General features: G+C 38.7%; 1 protein-coding gene across 2 annotated transcripts in view; it reads left to right on the top strand.

Annotated features, from left to right (window-relative positions):
• dync2h1 (dynein cytoplasmic 2 heavy chain 1) overlaps nucleotides 1-24,649 on the top strand; it is a 541,347-nt gene extending 516,698 nt beyond the window's left edge. For both annotated transcript variants that reach the window (XM_059646623.1, XM_059646624.1), the window contains 4 exons: nucleotides 11,963-12,072; nucleotides 14,280-14,361; nucleotides 20,901-21,017; nucleotides 23,963-24,649. In XM_059646623.1, coding sequence (XP_059502606.1) covers nucleotides 11,963-12,072; nucleotides 14,280-14,361; nucleotides 20,901-21,017; nucleotides 23,963-24,121 — 468 coding nt within the window. In that variant the 3' untranslated portion in view covers nucleotides 24,122-24,649. The remainder of the gene's footprint in view (nucleotides 1-11,962; nucleotides 12,073-14,279; nucleotides 14,362-20,900; nucleotides 21,018-23,962) is intronic.
• Nucleotides 24,650-25,706: the final 1,057 nt, after the last annotated feature.

A 25,706-nucleotide genomic window follows, 5' to 3' on the forward strand; every position in this document is an offset into this window, starting at 1 on the left:
AATATAAATGTTGGTTTTTCAATTAAATTGATATTCTTGCATATTGTCCTCACGAGTGCTTGACAAAAAACTTTGATAAAATATATCTCTTTTGCAGTAAAACTCAAGCAGCTAACAAATATATGCACAAAGGTAGATAAACATATGAAGGAGAAAGGATTGGACAAAAATGGTGATAGAGTTTGATGAGGTAAAGTGGGAAAAGGCTTGTGTGGAACATAACATTTGAGCTAATTGTACTGCTGTGTCTCACAGTCAAATATCTTTATGAGTCATGCTCACGATATCACAAATGTATCATGTGTAACATCTTCACTCGGATTACTTGAAGCATGACGTGCTGATAAAAGCATGTTACATTTTGTAACTGAACAGCTTAATTTTGGCTTCAGCACTGAAGTGTTTGTAAATATAAATGAGTGAGCAGTAATAAACATCTGTTCAATACTGCTTTTTTAAATTCAGTCATGGAATGTGGGTATCAGTGGCTGGGCCATCATTCATTGCCCATCCCTAACTGCCCTCTATGGGTCAACCACATTTCTGATGATCTGGAGTTGCCTGTAAACCAGACTAGGTAAGGCCACCAGTTTCCTTCCCTAAAGTGCATAGTGAGCCAAATGGGTTCTTCCTGACAATCATTAGGCCCTTAACTCCATATTTTTTATTGGATTCAAATTCTACCATCTGCTAGAGCTGGATTCGAACCCAGGTCCCTAGAATATTACCTGGGTCTCTAGATTAATAGTCTAGAGATAATTCCACTAGGCCATCACCTCCCATTATTACCCAACTGTAATTCTTATGTAACAATAGATAATGTGAGCAATCTTACATCAGAAACAAATGACCTTGTAGAAACAAAATGCATGTCACTGACGGTCTGTAATACGCTATCCAAGTATCACTCTTCGTGTACAAGTCCACACAGTGAATGTTGATAATCTTCTTAACCATGCAAAGTAATGAAAGAAGCAGAACCCATACACAGAGGCTCATGTTCAGTATTGTTAATTAACATCAGGATTAGAACTTTAACTGTTTTCTTCATTTCCTATCTCCTGAGTACTAAGCCTAATTGCAAATATTTAGTTAGGCTTTTTGTTTGGGTCAGATTTGTAAGTACAAGGAAAAGATCAAGCCTGCAATATCTTGGTGCAGTGTCACGCTGCATAGACTGTCAAGAGTTTTTAAATAGTAAACCATCAGGGGGAGATCGTACTACAAAGCTGGTCATAAGCAGTCATTATTACAATAATATTCTGTCGTAGTTCAAATTACAAAGCATATTTAATTAAGAGTCACATGTATAGAAAGATTTTCAGCTTTTTTTCCTAGGGGAATCAGAAAACAGGCCAGAATGATTATACAAGAAGTCACATGTTTATTCATCTGGCACTTGTGGTCGATAATTAGGTAAATTTTGTGTAATTTTTTAGGCTGGAAGCTGATTTCAGAAGCTAACAATTCTAGGAAAGACAAAAGTAAAATGCTGTGAATGCGATTAAAACTGAAAATTCTACAAATACTCAATACCTCTGGCAACATCTGTAGAAAGTGAAACAGAGCTACTATTTAATGCCTGTGACCTTTCATCAAAAATGAGGAAAGTTACAAATGTAATTAATTTTGAGGCTTTTCTCACTCTCTCCATTCGCGTGTCAAAACCAATTACATTGCTAAATTTTCCCAGTTTTAGTAAAAAGGCCACAGACCTGAAACATTACCCAGGACTTTTCCAACAGCATTTCATTCCTGAAATCATGACAGGATTTGAGTGCCATTTTCAATTTCTTTCTTTCTTGCCTTTTTCCCTGTATCTGATTTAGCGACTGAGAGCTTCTTATTGGTAAAATTTGCTGTCAGCTAACAATGCTGCTTCTTCCAGCAGCTGAAAGAACTTCTGGGTCAATCATAGAAGATGTGTATCTCCACTACTGTTTGAGAAAAGAATAATGTGTCTATCTGTTTAAATACAAGGAAACAAATATATCAGGACTCAACAGCTAGTACTAGTGACCATGATCATGAAATGACTGGATTGTCGTGAAAGTCATCTGGTTCATTAATGACATAGTATCCGGACTTACAATTTCTCAAGCCTTCATCGGCCTGGACTCTGATCTTCAACTTGGATCCTGTGAGTGGATGAACAGATCAGAAAACACCCAAGATCACCAGAATTTCTGTTTCTCTGTTATTGTTGCCATGTTATGAGCTAGCAAAATAGATATATAAAATTTAGCCATTTGTAGTGAAATGAAAGCAAAACAATTCCAGATTAATTGTTTGAACCAATTGGCAGATCAAAATATAGATCTAGTTTGGAAAATGCTTCATTTATAGGATGGATCGGTTATAAGATAAATATGATCTGTGTAGAGGTAAGTAGGCTACATCATGAGCAGGTTCCGTAGTTAGAGGAGTTTATGCTAAAATTACCTCCAATAATTGTGTGAATAGAATAGAATGTATCTTCTCTACCTCTTGTTAGTGGTAGGTGATACGCCTAAGCGCTCATTAAGCCTCTTTGTGGTTACTGAGTTAAAATAAGCAACATCTTTTTTTTGTGAAAGACAAGAGCCTCTTATAAACATACAAAGTGGAAATAAAAGTAGACCATTTGCCTTCTATATGACAGATGTAAAAGATGTGAAAGGAATCAGAAAGGGAGATTGTGGATACACAGAAACATGAAAAATATCTAAACAATGTTTTTATCGGCATGTAATAAATAAAATGACAGATAAAGAATATATGAACCACTGGCCACTTAAAAAGGGAACCATCTTCTACTTGAGCAGCCAGAGATGCTTATTAAGTTTTTTGTTTAACTCAGGAAGGTTAAAGTGGGATGCCAGAAGTATCTGAGCCAAATGTAGATAAACCACATGGGGATAACAAGGAAGAATATGACAAAATGTTGCTAAAGTGAAAGTGAAGATTGTTAAACCCAGATGATATGTGCCAGGAAGTTTGCCAAATATGTGGTGTACAGTAATGGTACTGAAAGAGTTAATGTTTGAGCTACACTGAACTCCATCTGATGATAACAAAGTGTGAAGCTGGATGAACACGGCAGGCCAAGAGGCATCAGAGAGGATGAAGGTTCCAGGCCCGAAACGTCAGCTTTTGTGCTCCTGAGATGCTGCTTGGCCTGCTGTGTTCATCCAGCTTCACACTTTGTTATCTTGGATTCTCCAGCATCTGCAGTTCCCATTATCTCCACTCCATCTGGTGAGATGAGGTCACACAGCCTTGAGGTAGGGAATAAGTTGGTACCAAAGCAAGGTTTCCTGATAGAGACACATGTATCTTCTCTACCACTTATTAGTGATAGTTGATATGCCTAAGAGCTCATTAAGCCTCTGTGGTTACTGAGATAAAATAAACAACATTTTATTTGTGAAAGACAAAAGCCTCCTATAAACATACAAAGTGGAAATAAAAATAGACCATTTGCCCCCTCAAGCTTGCTCTTCCTTTCAGTAACATCATGGCAGATCTGTTTGTGTTTCGAATTCTAGATCTCCATCAATTCCAACAAGTGGGGGTTGCCCTGCCTAACAAGAATCTATCTAAACAAAAATCCAAATAACTATGGATGCTGGAACTCAGAAATCTCTGGAAAATCTCAGCAGGTCTGGCGGTGTCTGTGGAGAGAAAGCAGAGTTAGTGTTTCAAGTTCATTGACTCCTCTTCAGAATGGAATCAATCTACCTAGAATCTATCTACCTCTGCTTTAAAATACTTAATAATCCCACCTGCAACTGCCTTCTGAAGCAGAGAGTTTCAAAGTCGCACAGCTCTCCAAAAGGAAGATTTCTTTTTATCTCTGTCTTAAAAGGGGACCACTTATTTTAAAATACTGCCTCCTAGTTATGGATTGACCCACAACAGGAAAGATCCTTCCATGTCCTCCTAGTCAAGACTGTTCAGGATCTAATACACTCCAATCAAATCATCCATGACTCTTCTAAACTTCAGTGGAAACTGGGCCAGCCCATCCAACTTATACTAATAAAACATTGTAATCATTCTGGGTATCAATCCAGTAGACCTCCGCTGAACTGCCTTCAATATATTTACATCCTTAAATTAAGAGACCAAAACAGAACATAGTATTTAAGATGTGGTCTTAGCAATGTAGAGCTGCAGCATAATATCTAGATATTAGAGTTAGATATTAAATCTGCATGAGCCATGGAATTGCACAGCCATTCTCCATTTAAATAACACTCTTGTTATCCTTCCTGCTAAAGTGAACAACTTTACATTTCCCCACGTTGAACTGCACCTGCTAGATTTTTACCTTTGCTCTCAAACTATCCATATCCATCTGCAGTATCCTTATGTCTTTTTCACAACATATTTTCCAACCTTGATCTAACTCATCTAATTCATTGATACAAATTGTAAAAGGTTGAACATTGGCACATAATCTGCATGGGACTCCACTTGTCGTATCCTCCAATCAGAATCCCGTTTATGCATATGCTGTGTTTTCTACCAGTCAACCAATCTTCAATCCATGCTAATAATTAACCCCCCATACCATAAGCCTTTATTTTCCCCAAAATATGATAACTTGGCAAATGTGTTATGGAATCAAAATGCAGTCGGTCCAAGCACTTTGACCGTTCAAGGAACTCAGATAAAGCTATGCTAACTCATCCTGATTACCTCAATCTTTTCTAAACAGACAGTTATAATCTCTTCAACAATCAATCCTAATGCCTTTCACACAACTGATATCAAGCTATTGTTGTGGACTAGATGAAAATATATTAAGAAGATAGCCCAGACCCTAACATTTTCTTATTTTAAAGATAAATGTGAAGTGTTGTGTTTCAGATGCAATTTGATTGATCAAACTACCAGATTTGAAGCAACACACACTTCATTCATAGTTAAAATACAACAAAAAAACTAAAGAAAAAAATGGCTTAGCTGTAACTTGTTTCAAAATGCTTAACAAAATAATAGATACAGTAATTATTACTAATTAATCATTCCAATATAGTAACATCTCATAAATACCCCCTTGACAAATTCAGAAATCAGATTATCTCACATGCAACTCCTGCACCAGGAAGCAAATTCCCAGCTTTTAGCTATAACCGGGAGAGCTATAAAAAATAGCATCCTCATCTTCAAGACCCCAGCAACAACTGCTAATGTAAACTAAATACTAAAATCCAGGTTCTATTGCAACGTCTATTGTTCTATTGCAACTTTAAAACAAAACCAAAGGCTCACAAGCTGTTACTCTAGTGACTCTGTGTAGACAGCTTGGTACCTCTGCCTTAAAACCACTCTTTAAAACAAAGGACAAAATAAACTTCTTAAAGCCATCGTACCGTCACACTATCTAGCCAGTAATGTCCTGATTTTTGTCTCCTTCCCTTCTTAAATGGAAAGGTTACTTCCCTCTTCAGAATCAACTGCAAATTATGAATGGTGCCATAACTTTATATTGATTTCAAGAGAATTGTAAATTCATTTAAATATCATACATTCAGTATAGAAGAAGATTAAGGTCAGTAAAACATTTTGAATGCCAGCAGAAATGTATCTTCTAAAAAATAGTGGTGGAAAGACCATGAATAAGCTGTTTTGTCAGAAAAAAGGATGCAAATTGGTCCAAGAAGGAAGGAAAGATGTGTAAAATCTCCAGTTTGTTCAATTTGGATAATTTCTCAAGAAGAAACTGACAAGGTGGAAATTTCCATTTGGACTCCTAAAACTGAATATAATGGCAACACATTCCATGTCTTTTACCTTGTCCCTGTCAGATTTGATTGAGCCGGTATTGGGTTGCTGGCCAATGTGTCATTCAGCCCTAAATATATAATTCAAGTTCACCAGCGAATTCCTGAATACTTTATGACTGTTTACGATCACTCTGGAGCAGGTGTCTGCTGTAAATTACAGCTTCCCCAATACCGAGTCGGCTCACAGGCAAATGTTTAAGCAGAGATATAATATCTGGATTTGTGCGGCCCATCCTTGCCAATTACTTCTCATCTAACAGGGTGGCCAATGGTTTTTGGTCCATCTCTATGACAACAATTATTTTGAGGGTGTATCCTGTAAACCTCTCACATACCCATGCACTGTGAGGGGCTCCTTCTCAAAAACTGTGTAATGTTTTCATATAAGATAATATCCATGGGCATAATACCCCAGTTTCTCAGAACTGAAAAAGCACTGTTCCGAGCGATTGCGGAAGTAACTGCAATAGTGAAAAGGATTAGGTTGTAGCAGGGCAGCACATCTGTAGATGTCAGTATGTCCTTGACCTTTTGAGGCATTTACCTAATGTGAGTCCCACCACCATTCTTGCATTTTGTAAGTATCAATCTCAAGAGTTTAGTCAGTTATGCCATTGAGGCAAACATTTTGCCACTTGGCTCACTATGCCAAGAAATCTTTGTCAGTCATAAACTGATTTTGCACTGGGAAGGTCTAAAAGAGTTACAGTCATGATCTTTTATGGATTTGTGTTTATACTTTCTTTGTCAGTAATGTATCCTGAGAAATGAAATAAGGTGCCTTAAAGAACTAACATTGCTTCTGGAGAGCGAGTCCTGAGGCCTGTAGACCATTGAAGACTTACTTTGAGTATCAACAGCATTTCAATATTATAAATGAACTGTCAATATTTGACAGTTCTTCATTCCAGCTTCACTTAGACATGGCATGATAGACTCTTGGGCATTACCAAGTGAAGATTGAGGGCTTGGGTATCAATCTGATAACTGGGAATGTCTAAGTAGATTGAGGACCTCATATCTGACTGTGAAACTAGTGTTATTCATAGACCTGAACCTCCACAATCACTTATCCCTAGTACTTTGTCACCAAACTATGGGTACAAGTGGGAACCAACCTATTAATGATTGACAGACAGTCTTACTTTATTGCTGTGGGCTATTTTTCATTGTAGATTGGAATGAAAAACTTGTTTGGACCACCTTATCATGCAGTTACCAGCATTTTTGCATGGCCTGTTCGCCTACGTGGAATCTCTGTTGTGCTTGTATTTGACAATGGACACAGTTTTCTCTTGAGTCAGTCAGTCGATTTGCAATTCACTTCTGGATTTTAATGTGTAACCAGCTTTTTAAGATATCCATAGGAAAATAGGGCAGCTGAGCATGTGGTATTCATGACAAACCTCTTTTGAAAAGAGATGCCAACATTTATACAGCCTTGTTAAATTACCAGACAACCCCAGTCACAATGTGACTTACCATAACAGAGATAACAACTGAAAACTTAACTCCCACTTACTGAAGAGGCTGATTTCATAGTTGGGTTCAAAGGACTTTTAAAATATTTCAGTCTAGGAACAGCCTTATAGACAGATATGGTTAAAGGATCTCAACAGAAATAGCACAGTTATTCAAAGGTCAGTAGAGCAACAGAGATCATAGAATGTCCGCACAGTAAATGGAGTTGTGTGGAAGAACTGAAGGATCCATCATCAATCAGTGTTTCATCGGGAAATATCCTATGAGGAGCGTCATGTCAGAAATGGTGCACAGATCCCTTAAATTAAAGATCAGAATAAGGTCAACAATCCTCAAGGACAAAGACTTATCAATCTTCCAAGTTGGAAACAAATGCATTCTGGTAGAATTATGAAACCTCCAGAATGCTTGAACTTGTGAAATCAGGAAGCAGGAAGGAGAATGAGTAGTAGTAAATACAATATAGTTATGTACATAACTGTATAATTGCTTAACTAAGGGAATATTAGCTTGAGGAGGACATGTTGCATTGGTGTTGGCTCTTAAGGATTCAGATTTTGAACTATCCTGAGCTCTGACTGGCCTGATGACAGCACATTGATGGAGAATCTATCAGTTGGACTCTGACTTGTTTCCTAATTCTACTTCTTGTTAATAATTGTTAATATGCCTAAGATTGAGTGTAACCTGCACATAGTTACCAAAATGTAATAAACTACCTTTTGTTGTCCTTAAGGTCCTTTTTACTGAGGCTTATTTGTGTTCCATTCTCCTCCACTGATCTATGGGCCAGCACAGAAAGCATTATTGGTCGCAGATCCTGTGGCAAACACAAGCCATCAGTGGTTATTATTCAGGCTGTACATAGCAAGAGACACTGACAAGTTTTGATGCACACAGTCCAGCTGTTGAGCTTAGCACCAGAAGTGTACAGTTGGAATATTTGCTTCCTTCTGTCTATAAAATAGGATGTAGCTCATGAGAATTAAGTAGTTTAATCAGATAGAGGAAATATAGAGTACTTGGTGGGTAGATAATGTTTGATTTTGGAGAAAAGTGAGCAGCCTGTAAACAAATCAATGGGAGATTCTACGAATAGGGATTCCCTATTAAAATAAGAATTCGAGAAAAATCGAGGCAAACAGCAAACAGTGGATGAATGTTTCTTGCATTAGCCAAAAATAGGATCTATGCTGTGACCTAATTTGTTTTCTATTTAAGTAAATGTAGTAATATAAGGAAATAGGAGCAGGAGTAAGCCAAAAGGCCAGTGGAGCCAATCATTAAGACTATGAATGGTCTGATCTTTGTCTCACTCAATGTTTGTTGTCTATAACCCTTGACTTCTCTGTATTTCAAAAGATTTTTGAATGCAGGTGTGAATTTGTTGATTGAAATATCTTCCATAACATTCTGGGTAGACAATGACTATGATTCATGACCATCTCAGAGAAGAAATGTCTCTTCATTTCTGTGTTACATAGATGACCCCTTACTTTGAAACTATACCTTCTATGTCTATAGGCCCAATCTGCTCATTCTTTCGTCAAAATAAACCCTTCATTACTGAGACATGACTACAAGTTAGCAGATGGAAAATAAATATTCCAGGATTCACATCATTTGAAAATATAGATGGAATCAAAAGAAGGTGGGGTAGGCCTATTAAGAAATTATGACATAAGGATATTTATGAAAAATTATCTTCAGTCAGAAAATCAGAATAATTAAGATTGGTGAAGATTAGGAATAGCGAGTGTCAGAAAATATTAGTGGGAGTATTTTATAGGCTCCCAAATAGTAGATATACTGTTGTATGAAGCATCAAGAGATAAATAATTGGAACCTTGTAAGAACTGCAACTTGGAGGAATTCAGACACAGGGTACATAAACCTGATGCTAGGCCAATGAAGAGTGAACTTAAGATAACTGTTTTTTCACACAAATGGCGGTGGACACCTGACCTCTTTTCAAAACGTTATGGCTGCTGGGTCAGTTGAAATTTTCATGACAATGTATTTTGTTCGGCAATGGGGAAATGGAGAAAAGGCAGCTGGTGATTTGTACTGTGATTCTGATAAGCCACGATTTCGTAGTGTCCTTTGCTCCATCCTGCCCCATCTGTGATTCTGGAAACCACACAAGTCATTCTAAGAAAAAGATAAGAAGAATATTTAAGGAGGACTATAACAATTATCCACATTTAGTTGCATTTTTACATTGAATTAGATAAAATATACAGCATAATAATAAGGTCTTGTGGTGCACTGGTAGTTTCCCTTGTCATTCCACCTGCCCTGGAATTGTGTCATAACATTTTGTTAAAATAACTACGGCACAGAAACGAGTTATTCAACTTAAGCTGCTTTTAGTCCTCTACTTAAGCTTCCTCACACTCATCCTATCCACCTCTGTTGGCATAAAATCTTTATTCCTTTTCCATCATATGCTAATCTAATTTCCCCTTACATACTGTGGAATTCCCAGCCTAGTGAAGTGGTTGAAGCTACCTTGCTGACCAATTTGTGTGGTGAAATTTACAGATGCAATAGATCACAGCGAATCATGAAATTCATTCTGGTGAATACTGCAGGCCCCCTTGAGCAGTTCATGAAGTGAAGTCATTGCTTCAGCGCCCTAATGATCTGCTTGTTCTGTGATGCCATGTAAGAATGCTTATTGTTGTGTGCAGGTTCCCTACACTTGAATGGATTGCATATTAGATTCTTAGCATAAGTGATGGGTAGATAGCCTTTTGTCCCCAGGAACCACACTCCAGTTTGATGTGGTGCCTGAACACCAGACAGATGCAGAATAATGGCACTGTGATTACTTCAGGATATCAGGCCTTCACCTGGATAGTATTTTCAACATTCTCAAACACTAACTGTACATTCAGTGACTGGGACCCTTTTCAGTTGCTATACATGACTGTATTTCAATGTAACACCATGTTTGTGGTCAGTAGTACCCTGCACCACAGAGAAGATTGACAATTCTGGTGAAGCGACATACATGCTCTACATGTTTCTGTCTGTAGTGCAGGAATGCTCAGTGTTCTCTTTTGGCATGAAGTGTACCAGTCACTGAACACTGAAAAGTGCTGCAGATACAACAGTGGCAAACGACTCCAGCCTGCAAAATACGTGTGCAAAGAAGTTCATGGCCATGGTTACCTTTAATGCCAGTGACAGCATCATCCTCACTCAACTCTGAAGTTGGACGTCTGTCTGCAATTGGTAACATTGTCAAATAGAAGTATTGCACACACTATTTCTTGCTGATGTTTAGGCATAAATATAAAGCTTCCTGAAGCCACTAGTTGGAACAGCCCTCCTGCTGAGAACAATTCTCCCTTTTCTCATTCTTCATCTTTGGGCAGTCATGTATAACTCATTATGTATCACTTCTGCTTATTCTCCCTTTAGTGGTATAGGCCAGGGGAATAGGAAATTACTTCAGTCATAACTGAGAGGAGGTATTCCGAGTAGAATCCATGAATTGAAATCAACACCTTCACCACAATAGATTTTTACAACTTTTGAAAACAATACAGACTATGAAGCACTTCTATTAGTTTAGTAACAGACAGTAGACAACTCGATGACCTCTCTAAAGAACATGATCGGAATTCTTCCGACTGCTGAATGACAGCCATTGGCCTTAAACGAAGGTGTGATTGATAATGGTACTGCCTCGGTCAAATAATTTCTCTACTTTGCATTTTTTCAGTGCACTCTTTCTACATCCCCCTTTCCACCCTTATATCGATGGTACCAGTGGTGCGCTTACTCAGCATTGATGCCCTTTTACACTCAAAATTCCTTGTTTAGCACCAAACATTTGAGCACTGTCAGATTTCATTTTGAGAATTTTTTTTATCTAAGACCCAAACAAATTATAACACAATGTTTAGGAAAGCTTAATTAAATGAAAATCTCAGCTTTAAACAAAGATTGTCTTATTTAAGTGGATTTACTGTCTGCACATGTGTTTCTGAAGCTCTTGCTGGCATTGTAAAAAGCCTTTGGTTTGGAAGCCACAGTCAGGCTTTAGACAGACTAAACATTTTGTCACAGAGGCACCTCCTGAATTCTACTCACAATTAATGTGTTCTGATACAATTAACCACAGTATGCTTCACTCCAGTATAAATGTGACATGTAAACATAAGCTAAAGTAGACTAAACAACTTTCACTGTTTTTAATCATTTGTAATATAAGATATTGCTTAACTTTTAAATCACTTCAACTTTCTTACCATGTCTACATTTCACTGATTACTTTCCTGCCGTGGGTATTAATACTTTTCAGAAAAATAAATCATGTTTTACAAAGACATTTTTTTAAAGTGGAGTGCCCACTTCAGTATAGTATAGGGAAGTCTTGCTGTTATTTTGAACAAACCAATGCAGAGCATCATTTTGGAAGCTGCAGATCAGTTTAACTGCATCCTTTCAAAAAGTTGTTTGTGGTTCATCTCACATTTAATGCAGAATTCAGATGTATCCTCCATTAGAATCTGTAAGAGTTTTGTATCTAAAGTAACTACAATTCAAAGCATATTAAGAATTTTTTTTAAAAAGCTAAACTTTGAAAGTATTTGAAGCACAATATTTTAAACTAACATTGAACACACCAAATGTAATGAATGGGAAGGTTGAAATGAACTCTTACTGTATTTCTTGCTTGCTTCTTGTTACAGATCTGGGTTGAAAAAGCTGCAAATCAGACACTTCTCTCAGATACCCTGGACCTATCAGAACTGTTCCATCCTGATACGTTTCTAAATGCTTTGCGTCAGGAAACTGCAAGGTAAGCTTTGAAATACTAACAGTGTTTACTTTCTTCATTGGATAGACTAGGAAGTGTAGAGGATTAAAGATATTTAGTTGTTCAATACATAGCTCAGTAAAACCTAAGAGCGTTCCTTAAAAATTTGTAAGACTATCAGCCCTGATAGTCTGAGGAGCAGCAAAGACAGTGGGATTGCCACTTTGCTCATATTCTTTACATTAGTGCTGAGATCCATATTTCTAGCTGGGAATTCTGATCCTGGATCCTTCACAAATGTGAAATCTGGAGGATGTAATGGATCAGGGAAGATTAGGTTAGGGCTATATGTAGTAAGCTGGGTGTTCAGCTTAGTAGTTACCTACGAGTTTGACTAGATTCTGAATGCTGAAGATCAAGGATGTGCAGGTTAGATGGATCGGCCGTGCTAAATTATCCCATAGTGTCCAGGAAATGCGGGCTACGCTGATTGGTCATGGTAAATTCAGAGTTATAGGATAGGTTGAGTTGGCTGGATCTGGGTGGGAGCTCTTTGGAGGGTTGGTGCAGATTCAATGACCCAAATGGCCTCTTGCCACTCTGTTGGGATTCTATGATTCAACAAATTGTCTGACTCTTCCTAGTTAAGTTTGAACTTAATGGAAGAGGAACTCCGTGAGTTCTTGGATGTTAGATGGTTGTTTTGGATGGTTCCAGGCTCAAAGGAATAGCCCATTGGAATCTTCAATTTCCTTGGCAATTCCTTCAAAGTCTACTGCATCTAGGATTCTGCAGGGTTTGAAAGCTCCAGTTTGCACTGTTTCAAGACGACTCAATTAATATGGTTTGCTTTGATGCCATAAATAAAGTAGTACCAATATATCCATTTAAAGTTGCAAGTTTCACTTTAAAGCTGCTTGCCACAGTTTCCCGGTTCTGTGGCCTGAATTTTGTCAAGTCCTTTTCCCCAGTGCTTCCGTTCCTGCACACAGTCGTGAAGTTCCCGTATCCCCATTCCAATTCCCATCCTCCATCTGAGTTTCAAAGCCTCCGGTGCCCATAGACTCCAGCCTGGGCAATGGTTCCTTTCATCCTCCTAGCCTTTCTTCCTTTCCTCCTTCTGACCTCATTTCCTCTTCCACATTCTTGCTTCCAGCTCCCATTCCCACTCTTTGAAATCTCTGGTGTCTGTTGCATCACTGTGGACTTTTGCTGCTCCTCTCCTTTGGGGTGGCGTGGTGGCTCAGTGGTTAGCACTGCTGCCTCACAGCACTAGGGACCTGGGTTCAATTCCACCATCAGGCAACTGTCCATGTGGAGTTTGCACATTCTCCCCGTGTCTGCGTGTGTTTCCTCCGGGTACTCCAGTTTCCTCCCCTAGATAGGTCTAGGGTATCTGAGAGAAGTGTCTGATTTGCAGCTTTTTCAACTCAGACCTGTAACAAGAAGCAAGTAAGAAATACAGTATGAGCTCATTTCAACCTTCCCATTCATTACATTTGGTGTGTTCAAAGATGTGCAGGTTAGGTGGATTGGCCATGCTAAATTGCCTGTAGTGTTCAGGGGTCTGTAAATTAGGTGAGTTATAGGGGTGGGATCTGGGTGGGATGCTCCAAGGGTCAGTGTGGACTTGTTGGGCCAAAGGGTCTGTTTCCACACTAGGGATTCTATGCTTCTCCTAACTTCTGTTCTGAACTTGCACTGAAGTCCTGGACTCCATCTAGACATTGCTCAATGCAGATAATTCTTGACTACTAGTACTACCCAATTTTGCAATTAGCTGGAGCCTGTCTAATTGAAACTTCATCAGATGAATATAATTTTAACATCGATTCAGAGTACTTACTGCTATGTCATATTTTTAGTTTTTTTATGAACATTGACAATTAGGAATGTACACCATTTCAGCTTAACAATGTTTTAAAGTAGTGTTCTGCTGCAAAAATTGCTGAAGTACCATACTGAACAGTGTTTAAGTTATACATAATGATTTACTTTATTTTATAAGATATTTCAGCCAGGAATGTGCAGCACTATACACATGCAGTACAGCATTTCAACAGTTACATTGCATTTCTGGGAAAGAAATGTCTAAAGGAACTTAAGTCTAGTTTTAACATTGATTCCTATTGGATCACTTTAAGTAGTTTCACTTAATGTCGCAATTTTCGAGAATAATACTGAAACTTTAAGTGAGAACTTATTGAAATGTGCTTTAGGTTAATTTAATTTATTTGCTTGTATTGTAGAGTTATGGGTAGCTCAATAGACAAGCTGAAATTTGTTGCCACGTGGAAAGGACGGATACAGGATGCGAAACTCCAAGTCAGGGTAGGAAACCTGCTTTAAAAAATGCATTATTAATTATCTGGTGATTATCAATTGCCACCATAAAGTTTTAGTGGGAGGATAACCGCTTAATCATCTTGAGTTTAAAAAATTGGTGATATAAATTGTGTTATTTTTGAGGATGACCAAAATATTCTTCAGAGGAATGATCCCGATTAAGGGTGGTTTAAAACAATACTTCCACATAACAGAAGCTTAATTTTATTTTGTACTGCCAGTGTTTCTTTTCACTGGCAGTGTGATTGCTCCAAACCCAGCACCCATTTCTATTCTGAAAATGAGCCATAGAAATTCCCACCTTAAAAAACGGGAAGCTATTCATGACAATTACATCTGTCTTGAGACAGAGCTATCTATTCACATTCTATTTCCTGTTGTTTTTCTACAATTGTTTGCATTTTGGCATCAAATGTAATGTAAATTGTTATTTTCTACTAGTAAGTAAGAAAAAAATCAATTCCATACAACGAAACAATTTAAGCATTTTTCTTCTATTCATTAAAAACTTGGCCAATCATGGCATCAAATAGAGACTCTATAGTCCAAGCAGCTAATTAAGCCTTTGTGTTGTCATGACTGATTTTTTTTTTACGAAGCTTCCACTGAAATGAATGCTGTATAGTGAAAGCAAGAATGAATTATGCCGGCTCAAAATGTGCTTCAATCACTTATACTCAGAGATGCAAGTCATGCAGGAATAAAAGTTACAGGAGAAATGAAAATTAGCCCATTGATCAATGTTTGTTGACATTATGGGAGACCTGGCTCAGTAAAAGTTTTAAATGAGGCATTTCTTAGCCTTCGGGGATGAACAGCAAGATTCAATCATTTGAAGCTGCGACAGTGTAATCATGCAGAGTATATAGTACGTAGCATTTTTCCGAAAAGGTTTTGCATTGGCATTTCTGTAATCTTTCTTTACTGTTTTAGAGACAAAAAAAACTGCAGATTCTGGGAGGGAGGCTGGAAGAACACAGCAAGCCAAACAGCATTTGGAGGAAAGGAGCAGTCAATGTTTCAGGTATAGCCGTTCTTTAGGACTGTCCTGAAGAATTATACCCAAAAAGTTGACTGTTCCTTTCCCCCAGATTCTGCCTGGTTTGCTGTGTTCTTCCAGCCTCCTGTTTGTCTACCTTCCTCTACTGTTCTCACAGTTTATAGGAGTGATTTTTTGAATGGACGAAATGAAACAAATTGTATTGTTCCAGCATGATCATATAGTGGTCCAAACATTGTAATGTAGTACTATTTTAAAGTAATTGCTGTTTGGTTGTAGGAAATGATTTTCATTCTACATTTCTACTTCCACCTCTTAATTTATCAGAAATATCATTTTGAGACACTGTTTAATCCTAATAACATTCTAGATTTCAGTGTTATGATTATCTCAGATTCATTTTAACTGACCCTTTGAAGCAACATCAGTTCAAATATTTATGCAATGCTCCCTTTTACCAAAGTGAGTGCAGTAATCAAAGGGAATTCTCTTTCAGCATAAAATAAATACAGATGAAGGAGATAACTCAGCAAATTTTCATTCATTTGTCCCTTCCTCTGCTAGGTTGCCTAAATATATTGACCACTCTTTGTATGAAGATCTTCCAGCCTGTGCCTCTCCACATCTTCTAACAATCTCATCTGTGTGTGTGACATTAAGTAATAAATAGGTTCTTCAGTTAAAAATTGGATAAACCAAATTCATAGTTTCCATTCCTCACCAGAAACTCTTCTGTTCACCGTGCATCCCGGCAACCTATTTGACCTGTGTCTGAACTTCAAACCCAAATCTAACTTGTTACCGAAACTAATTTTCCCCTCCAGGTATTAACCTCCTAATCATCATTACCTCAGTACCTCCAGTCAGCTGAAATCCATATGACCTCTAGACTAAATCTCTTTTTTTTCTTGACTCCCATCTATAATTTCCACAAATTCCAACACCTCTGAATCAAGTCACATAATCGGGTTTTTCACCCAATTTAAGCAGAAGAAATCCAGAAGACATGGAAAAGAAATGTTTTGCCTTGCCATTTAGCAAAGGCTAGTAAACAAAGATTACTCACAGGGATGGACGTGTTTCCATTTGCCAGCATTTCACATCTACGCCATGTGACAGCAGCTTTCGCTGCAAACGCACTGCATGTTCTATAGCTGGATGGCAATGGTTCAAAGTTTAAGGGGGGCAATTCTTGGTCAAGTCAAGCAGGAGTACTGTCAGTCCATGCGTATCACCAGTTAGTCAGACACTTGGGTTGGTCAGAGTTGAGGCTTCCATTCCACTGCAGCTTGGGGAGTGGGCCACAGTCAATCCTGTAGGTCCAGTTGACCAAGTCCAGGAATTTGTAGTGAGTCAGTCAGGGAACTGTACAGAGATCAATTAGAGATTCAGTTACCCATCAGTTGGTGCTGTCTGTCAGAATCAGTTAAGAAGGTGAGCCACAGAAAGTCCTGGGAGTCTGTTGAATGAAATCCAAGGGGATTATCAAAGAATGTGATGTGGTAGAAAAGCTGGCAAAGTCAATTGTGGGGATTAGAGACAGCATGCTGGGATGCACAGTGGACAATAAATGTGTAGAGGGGGCAACTCAACATATAAGAGTGGAAGATGATAATGCATAGGGTAACATGGGTTGCTTGAGAGGTGGAACATTGCCAGTCACAATCACCCTGTCTTATGGACCAGACCAGGCCATCACCACACCCACCAAAGTTTTGTAAGGCAATAGTCTAGACCTTAACTTTGATATTTATTTAGAGGCAAGTATAAGGTCAGTAAGAAACTACAGAAATTTCTATGTATAGCCAGACCATCACAGAAGCCAACCTCCCATCCGTGGAGTCTATTTACACGTCTTGTTGCCTTGGAAAAGCTGCCAACATCATCCAAGACCCTTCCCACCTTGTAATACTGTCTTCCAACCTCTCCTGTCAGGCAGGAGGTACAGCAGCTTGAACACATGCATGAACAGGTTCAAGAACAGCTTCTTCCCTGCTGTTATCAGACTGCTGAACAGACCTCTCAAATTTCACATCTAATGTTGACTTTGCTTTTGTGTACTTCCTGTGCAGTCGTAACCTTGTGTGCCTCATTCTGTCTTAGCACACTATGGCCTGTAAGTCTGTGTTTGCTATGATCTGCCTTTTCACTGCATTTTAGTATATGTGATAACAATAAATCAAACCAAATAAGGTGCCGTGTTCCAGATGTGATTCAATCAAAACACACTTTATTCTTATGACACAGTTAAAATACAAATAAAAAATTGGCATAACTTTAACTCTAGAGAAATACTTAAGAAGATAACATATTACTTAACCACTAATCATCAACTGCTCCAATATAGGATAACTCCAAGCTGTTTACCAGATGCCTGTCTGAAGCAGACTCCCTAGTACCACTGTAGCAATACCTCTCTGCAAGAGAAACAGGACAGAACACATCTCTCTAAAAGGCACAGTACCATCATGCCTGCCTTCAACAAGATACAGTGCAACACAATGGTTGGCATGACTAAGCTGCAGAGGCAGGAACCAGGACATAATATTGGCAGATAAAGTTGCCATGAAAAAGTTAGGTGGAAACTCAGTGTTGATGGGGTTAACACAGAATGCAAGGAAGGAAAGAATATGGACCTCTTGGGGACAGAAGAGGGTGGCTTGATTACCAGGCTAAGTCTGGGACTCATTCTGTCAAACAAGACCCACATTGTCCTCTGTTCTCTCACAAATAGTAAATGCATGACAGAAATAAAATTGGATCTGATCTCAAGTTTGCAACATAGAGTGCTTGTTCTTGTGTAATCATGTACGCTCTACTTGTGGTGATGTGGCATCCTTCAAAGGGAAATTGCATTAATCAAGCATTTTCATAATATAGTTTGAAGACATGTGTAATCATAGTGCCCTGCATGTGACATGAATGCAACATCTAACTGTGTGGGATACAAACCCTAAACCCATCCACCATAATAAAATGTCAGTTTTCTTCAAGTCTTGTGTGTATAGACTGAATTATTTTGAAGGAGTTATGTGAAAATTATGATTTCCAGCAGAATTTGTAAATCTTATTTGCTTTAGTTAAAAGAATGTGGTGATTCTGGCTGCCTTGTGATGGCATTGTTCAAGGATCCAATATAGTTTAAACTCACTAACAAATATGATAGTCTACCTCCGAAATTCTTTGTCACTGGTCATAGGTTCTGTGTGTTCTTGTGTTGCTGTTGTGACCGATCTTAGAGCTGCATCTCTGGCCACACATACGGCAGGTGTTTCCAAAAGTGGAATTGGTCCTTGGCCTCAGGATTGTTAGTATTTCTTTCTCTGGTGTCTTTTCTGTACTTCATCATGCTGATGGGTGTTCTCAAAGAATTGAGCCCCTCATACAGAGCTTCCTCCAAGTTGATTTCTTCTGAACGAGGGTCTCCTATGCATTGATCTCTATGTTGCATGACTTCAGGAAATCTTTGAAACACTTCCTTTGCCTTTCTCTCAGTTTGAGTCCTTTCTTGAGCTGGACAAAGAAGATTTGCTTTATTAGCTGGGATTCAGCCATCCTAAACATGTGGCCAGCCCAGCGGAATTGGTTTCAGATGACCATGACCTCAATGCTGGTGCTGTTGGCTGCTTCAAAGATGCTGATATTAATACACCTATCTTCCCAGTTGATGCAGAGAAACAGCATTGATGGTATGGCTGCAAGGCCATGAGATGGTGTTGATATATAGTTTCACAGAGTTGGAAGAATGACTGCTTTATACACAAGGATATTGGCATCAACAAGGATTTTGGAATAAATGTGGATACGGAAAATATTATCCATGCTGTAAAGTTCACTTTTGATGCCAAACTGAAAAGAATGTTTTCTTATTAACAGAGAAGACTCTCTTTAGTCTGTCCCTCCAATTCTAAGCAAAACAAAATTATTTATTCAAACAGTTTAGAAGATATAGTGTCGGAGGTTGATTCACAATCAAAATGACAGCAAGCCACAAATAAATTGCTGTGTGTTCTGCTCCATGTCAGATTGAGACCCGAAGCAAAATTATAAAAATAGATATAAACTGACTGTAAGTACCAACTGAGGACACCAAAACAAAGCCCTGATGTAGCTTATTGGTCAGGGCTTAATCAGTTCCAGCCGTCGATGATGCTGAACTGACTTGTGCACATGGTGGAGTGTAATGTCCCTGGCACAGTGTTTGTAAATGAGGGAGGTTGGGCAGATGGGACCTATGTTCCTTCAATTTCTTCAGCCACTGCGCAGACCTTTGAGGTCCTCATGTGGCTGCGACTGGAGAAACCAGAAGTGAATGCAACATGGCGGGATCCCTTGGAGCAGTTGTGTGGATTTGCTTATGGGCTGTCAGGGTGGGGTTATGACCCGAGCTACCAAAGTATTATCACTGACTGCCAGCCCCATATCCTTTCTTCTAACCTTGCTCCCCTGACTTTTTCCTGCCCTATTCCACTAGCGACCACCCTCTTCCCCAGCACCCCAATACTTGCCTTTACTCACCTGTAGCCTGGGACCCTCCTCCTCTTTTGCTGGTAGCAGCCACTGCTGCCAGTGATGCTAATGGACCAACGAGGCCTACTGATTTTGGGTGGGCTGACAGCTGTCAGGCTAGGATTTCTGTTCTCGGAGTCTTAAATCCTGAGGAAGCCCCAACCCTGGCCACATAGGCACCAAATTCTGGTAGGTCTTCCCCAACTCAGGCAACATGGAGCTCCCACCAGTTCTACAGCCAGGAAGTGAGATCCATGACGCCAGCATTAAACTTCTCCTATGGTGTGAAGAGAAAGGGGAGTAGGGGAGCTTAAGATCCTGATTTGCAAAGTAAAGCAGCCTTACATCTGTTTCAGTCTGGCTGCTGTTATGGGCCCTCTGAGAATCATCAGGTAAGTCCAAGACGCCCACGTTGAATCTTTTCAAATCCTGGTCACTGGCTTTTCAGGCACAAAGGGGACAGCCATGAGTTAAATTTCTACTCTATACAATTTGAGAAAGAGTTATTCTTTAGTGGAGAGTATTAGATTTTCTTCTTGATGTATAACTGTTGTTTTAACTTTGTTTGATGTACCTGGTTGAAAAACATGCAAATAACTCTCCAAGGGATTCCATGCACTCTAATCCCCATTGTTCTGTAATTCCTGTTATTTTAATGTCTGTTACATCAGATTGTAAAATATTGTTCTGTCTGACAGAGAGCTCAGTTTTGCTGGTGTTTTAAATGAACTGTATCAGCAGGTAGATGTGCAATCAGTACCAAAACATTTATTATTTCATTTTCTGGTGAGAAGGGAAGTTTGCAAAATTTGCCCTCATGAAGAGGTTATTTGTTTGAATCAGATTTCCTATTCTCACACATAAGTATACAAGCTTTTACTTCCTGTTATTTATCAGCATTATTGGCTTTTATTTCCCAAAGTTTTTTCCATCATTATTACAGGCGAATTAAATGAATTTTGGTATTCATTGATTCCTGATATGTGGTTAAATATTTGATGTGTCTTTCTGGCAGATTGGGGGCCTCTATCTAGAAGGATGCAGTTTTGATGGGAATCGGCTTTCAGAAAATCAGCATGATTCTCCCAGTGTGTCAGCTGTGCCCCCCTGTTATATGGCCTGGATTCCTCAGGTACTAAATTGTTTGGTTGTCCACCTTAATGAATACAGGTTAAGATTAATGTTAATGTGGGGTACAACTCTAGCATAATCTAACTTCTTTACATGCTGATTAACTTGCAGTGCATTTTGAATATTTTTAGTTCTGTTTTACATCTGTGGGCATCAATGGCTGGGCCAGCACTGTCTCTCGTTGCCCTTGAGAATGTTGTGGTGAGCTGCCTTCTTGAACCACTGCAGCCAGCCTGCTGTAGGTTGACCCACAATGCCAGTAAGAAGGGAGTCCCAGGATGTTGACCCAGTGACACTGAAGGAGTGGTGGAATGGCCCAAGCCTGAATGCTGAGTGACTTATTAAGTAAAAAGGACTTTGCAAGTCACCAGAGCCATGTTTGCTGTTGCCATTTCTGTTGCCCAGGTTGATTCCAGATGATCCATTTGTTTTTATTCCTTTTTCCTCACTAGCAGATGATGCAACTCAATAGATTGCTATGCCATTTCAGAGGATAGTTTGAAGTGAACCACATTGCGGAGGGTCTAGAGTCACATGTTTCAGCAGTTTTTCTTCCTAAAGCACGTTAGTGAACCTGATAGGTTTTTGACATCATCAGTGGGCTCATGGTCAATACTGGACTTTTAATTCCAGATTTTTTAAATCAAACTCATCTATCAACCATCCATCTGCTTTGTTGGGATTTGAATGTGAGTGTCCAGAATGATACTTGGGCCTCTGAATTATTCATCCAGCGACAATCCCTCCAGGCCATCACCTCCCATGAATTTTAAAGTCTAAGCTTAAATTTAAGTTTAAAATGTGACTTAATGAGTTCAGTTTTTACAAAGTTACATATATTGCATTTTGTCTGTAACCAAAAATCCGTGTAGAAGGGACCTATAATAAAGTTGCAAACTATTCGGTAAGCTACCAATCATGCAGTTTAAAAGGTCAAACTTGTCAAGGTTAATTTTCCTGCCTGAACTGGTCTCCAGCTTTTTCATGTTCAGTAACTTGGGAAAAATTGTGATTATTCTAATGTACCTAATAGATTGTGTATTATATTGAGACTAATGAATCTAAGTTTGTTGATGATACAGGGCTAGATGGAAATGTATGCCATAAGGAAATCACAAAGAGGTTGCAAAGAGATGTAGTTAAGTGAATGGGCACCAGGTAAGTAGATGGGGTATAGTGCGGGAAGTGTGAGATTATTCACTTTTCTAATAGAGAAAGGAAAGCTAAATCATTTTAGTGGTGTGGAATTATAAATGTTGATATCAGAGGGACTTGGGTGTAATTGTACAAGGAAGCCTGTTCTGCACTGTATTGTACTATGTTCTATGAACACTTTAAGGTAGCAGGTATTCCAGCCAACAGTTAGGAAGACGAGGCATATTGACCTTTACTACAAGATGTTTGCAAGTCTTGCTAGAATTCTACAGAGTTTTGGTGATATCACACCCGCAATACTATGCACAGAACATGTCGCCATGTGTAAGGAATGATATACTTGACTTGGAGGCAATACAGCAACAGTTCATTCGACTGGTTCCTATGATAAAAGGCTGAACTAGTTGGATTCAAACCCCCTAGAGTTAAGAAGAACGGCAGCTAATCTCACTGAAGTGTACAGGATTCTGACGGAACCAGAGAAGATAGACACTAAGAGGTTAGTTCACCCAGGTGGGAACCCAGAAAAGAGAATTCACTATCAGGATAAAGAGCTGACTATTTAGGACTGAGATTGGAGAAAACATTGCCACTCAAATGTTTGTGAATCATGATGCTCAATCATTGAATATATATTTGATGTTGAGCTAAAATGATTTGGTGTCTCAATGATAAGAGGAGTAGGCAGGAAAATAGAGTTTAGGCGCAAGATCAGTTAAGATTACGTTAAATAGTAGGAAAGTTTTTTTAATGGACAGACATAAAAGGAAGTAAGGTTTGGGGAAAAGAACAATTTGTGAATGAAGATTGCTGATTTGAACTTCCACCATAACTCAGTGTGTTGCCTATTCTCTGATTTCTTGAATCTCTGTGTGAATGATGAACTCCCTAATTGACCCCTCAAGCTTGCAATAGTACAAAACACCCAGATAAAGTGTTCCCTGCACCTCTTTGTAAGGTATACAAAATGTTTTTAAAATGTTCCTGAAACTTTGGGGATTCCAGGTCACAAGCAAGACTATAAGTTGGTCAACATGCTCATTCTCACATACCCGTTGCCAATAATCTATGCAGCATTTTGTAGGCTTGGTGCCATGATGGAGCGCAGGCTGGGCAGACCCTTTCCCAGCCCCGCACTTCTTTTTTACAGTAGCCTGAGTTGTGCCTAGCGGAGGTTCCTCACCTTAAAAGGCCACAAAAAATCACATTAATGTTTAGAGAAATTTTGGAGGCCACAAATGAAAATCAATTACATTGGAATGCACAGAAACAGTAGAACAGCTGCTCACCTAGAAACCAATCAGGGAATACACACCCGTTAGCAAGTTGTTCTACTCAACTTGAAATACATGAGCTTTTTGAGTGACAGATTTAGAAAGATATCTAATATTGATAACTTTCCAGAACAGAAAACAAGAACATTATGAAATTTTCAAGGCTTTCACACCCCCGCCTATTAAAAAACCTGTCATACTTACTTCCCATTAATGTAATTGCTTACATTTTAGAAATGTTTATCTGAAAAGATGGGGATGTTTGTTTTTATCCAAGGCCTTTTACCTTGACAATTTACCAGAAAGCTATGACATAAAAGAACAAGCTGTGCAAGACTGTTCATTGCTTGCTTCCCTTCGTACTTCCTGTTTTGATCAAATTGTTAGTTCCTGTTGATTTATCTGGCTTCAACACCCAAAACCTGCCTGCTGATGATTTCAGAATACTGTTCTCACTCTTTTATTCTCTCAGTTGTTTTTGGCTTTGGTTAGCTTTAAACTTGAACCCTTTTTGCAGAATGCTGATGGGCCATATTCTCCTGAAGAATGTATTTCATTGCCGGTGTATACCAGTGCTGAACGGGATCAGGTGGTAATAAACATTGATGTCCCTTGTGGAGCCAACCAGGACCAATGGATTCAGTCTGGTGCTGCTTTATTCCTAAAGAATCAGTAACTTATTTGTTTTCTTTTCTTCATAGCATATTTGAAACATGAAATCTCAAGTTAAAGTAAAATATTGCTTATTTATGTATAGAACATCCTGTTGATGCAGTTATGCTCACTGCCTATCACATGTGATACAATGTAGTACATATTACACCAGAATTAGATGATATTTCTGTTTAACTAAATTGTTTTGGTCTACTTTGATTAGAAATAATTGGAGCCAATCAAAATTCTGTGATCAATTTCTATGTATTTCAGTTAATTCCATACTTTTTGATTATTGATTGTTGGAAAGGAAATATTTCTGGATAATTATCATCTTATATAAACTCAGGAGTAAATTTCTCATTTTTTATCTCTATGATATTGCTTGTTTATATTCTTGGACTTAATTTTCAAGCTTAATGTTATGTAGGCCATTCCAGTCACTTATGCTTTTATGAATGGCCACCAAAGATGAATATTCCACTGTGTACTGTTTGTATCAGCGAGATTGAGTTGTCAGAATAAAGAAACAGATTAATGTTGTAAATAATTTTTTTGCTACAGATGTGCTCTCTTTCATTTTATTTATTTTCATAATTATAAGACCAAATGCTTGCACTGCACAGATTTAAAGTAGTCCACTCTGCATGGATCAAGAATGGGACTAAACTATAACTGGGCTGAAAAACATCCACACCATCAACATCCTAGGGGTTTCCTTAGATCAGAAACTTTACTGAACCAACCACATAATTGCTATGGCTATAAAAGCAGCTTGGAGATTGGAAAGCCTGAGACAGGGAGCTCACCCAAATCCTCAAAATCGGACCACCATCTACAAGACATTCAGGAGTATCATGAAGCATTGTCCACACGCATGGATGACTGTTGCTCCAGTAGCACTCAACAAAGTTGATAGCATCCAGAATAAAATACCGCTTGATATTTTATCCCATTGCCTCCATTCACCACCTTGAGTACTTACCACCTCCTTCAACTAGTACACAGTGGTAACAGTTCTTACCATCTGTGAGATGCACTGCAGCAACTCATCAAGGCTCCTTCAAGAGTAACTTTCATACGTGTAGTTCCTGCCAGAAGCCAGGAGAAGAGCAGGAGATGCATGGACGCACCTACAAATTCCCCATTCAGTCAAATGCCATCCTGGTTTGGAACATTATCACTGCTCCTTCACTGTTGCTGTCTGATGTTTTAATGAAATCTTTCACCTTTTTGTCTAGTGTAATAAAGCTCATTTTTGTTTAGTAAACTTTTTTGTTCAAAGTACTCTGGCAGACTTTTGGGAATGTGTTCAGTAACTGACCTCCATGATTAAAACAACAAAATGATGGTGTGCTAAGCTAGGTTTCATTCTGGGATTTGATCTATCCAGTCGCAACATAAATTGGGATCGCAGCACCAGTAGTCTTCACACCCACATTCATCAGTCTCCAGACACCTAATGTCAATTCAATGTTTGTATTTTCCTGGCACTAACTGCCTGCACTTCACTATGGACATACAATATGTCTACACCTCTGTCCTTTCCGCAGGTTAGTATGAGGATTCACCATTTCATCATTAAGTGAAGACCTGAACAGCCCCAA

The sequence above is a fragment of the Stegostoma tigrinum genome, chromosome 6, assembly GCF_030684315.1.
Source record: "Stegostoma tigrinum isolate sSteTig4 chromosome 6, sSteTig4.hap1, whole genome shotgun sequence".
NCBI lineage: Eukaryota > Metazoa > Chordata > Chondrichthyes > Orectolobiformes > Stegostomatidae > Stegostoma > Stegostoma tigrinum.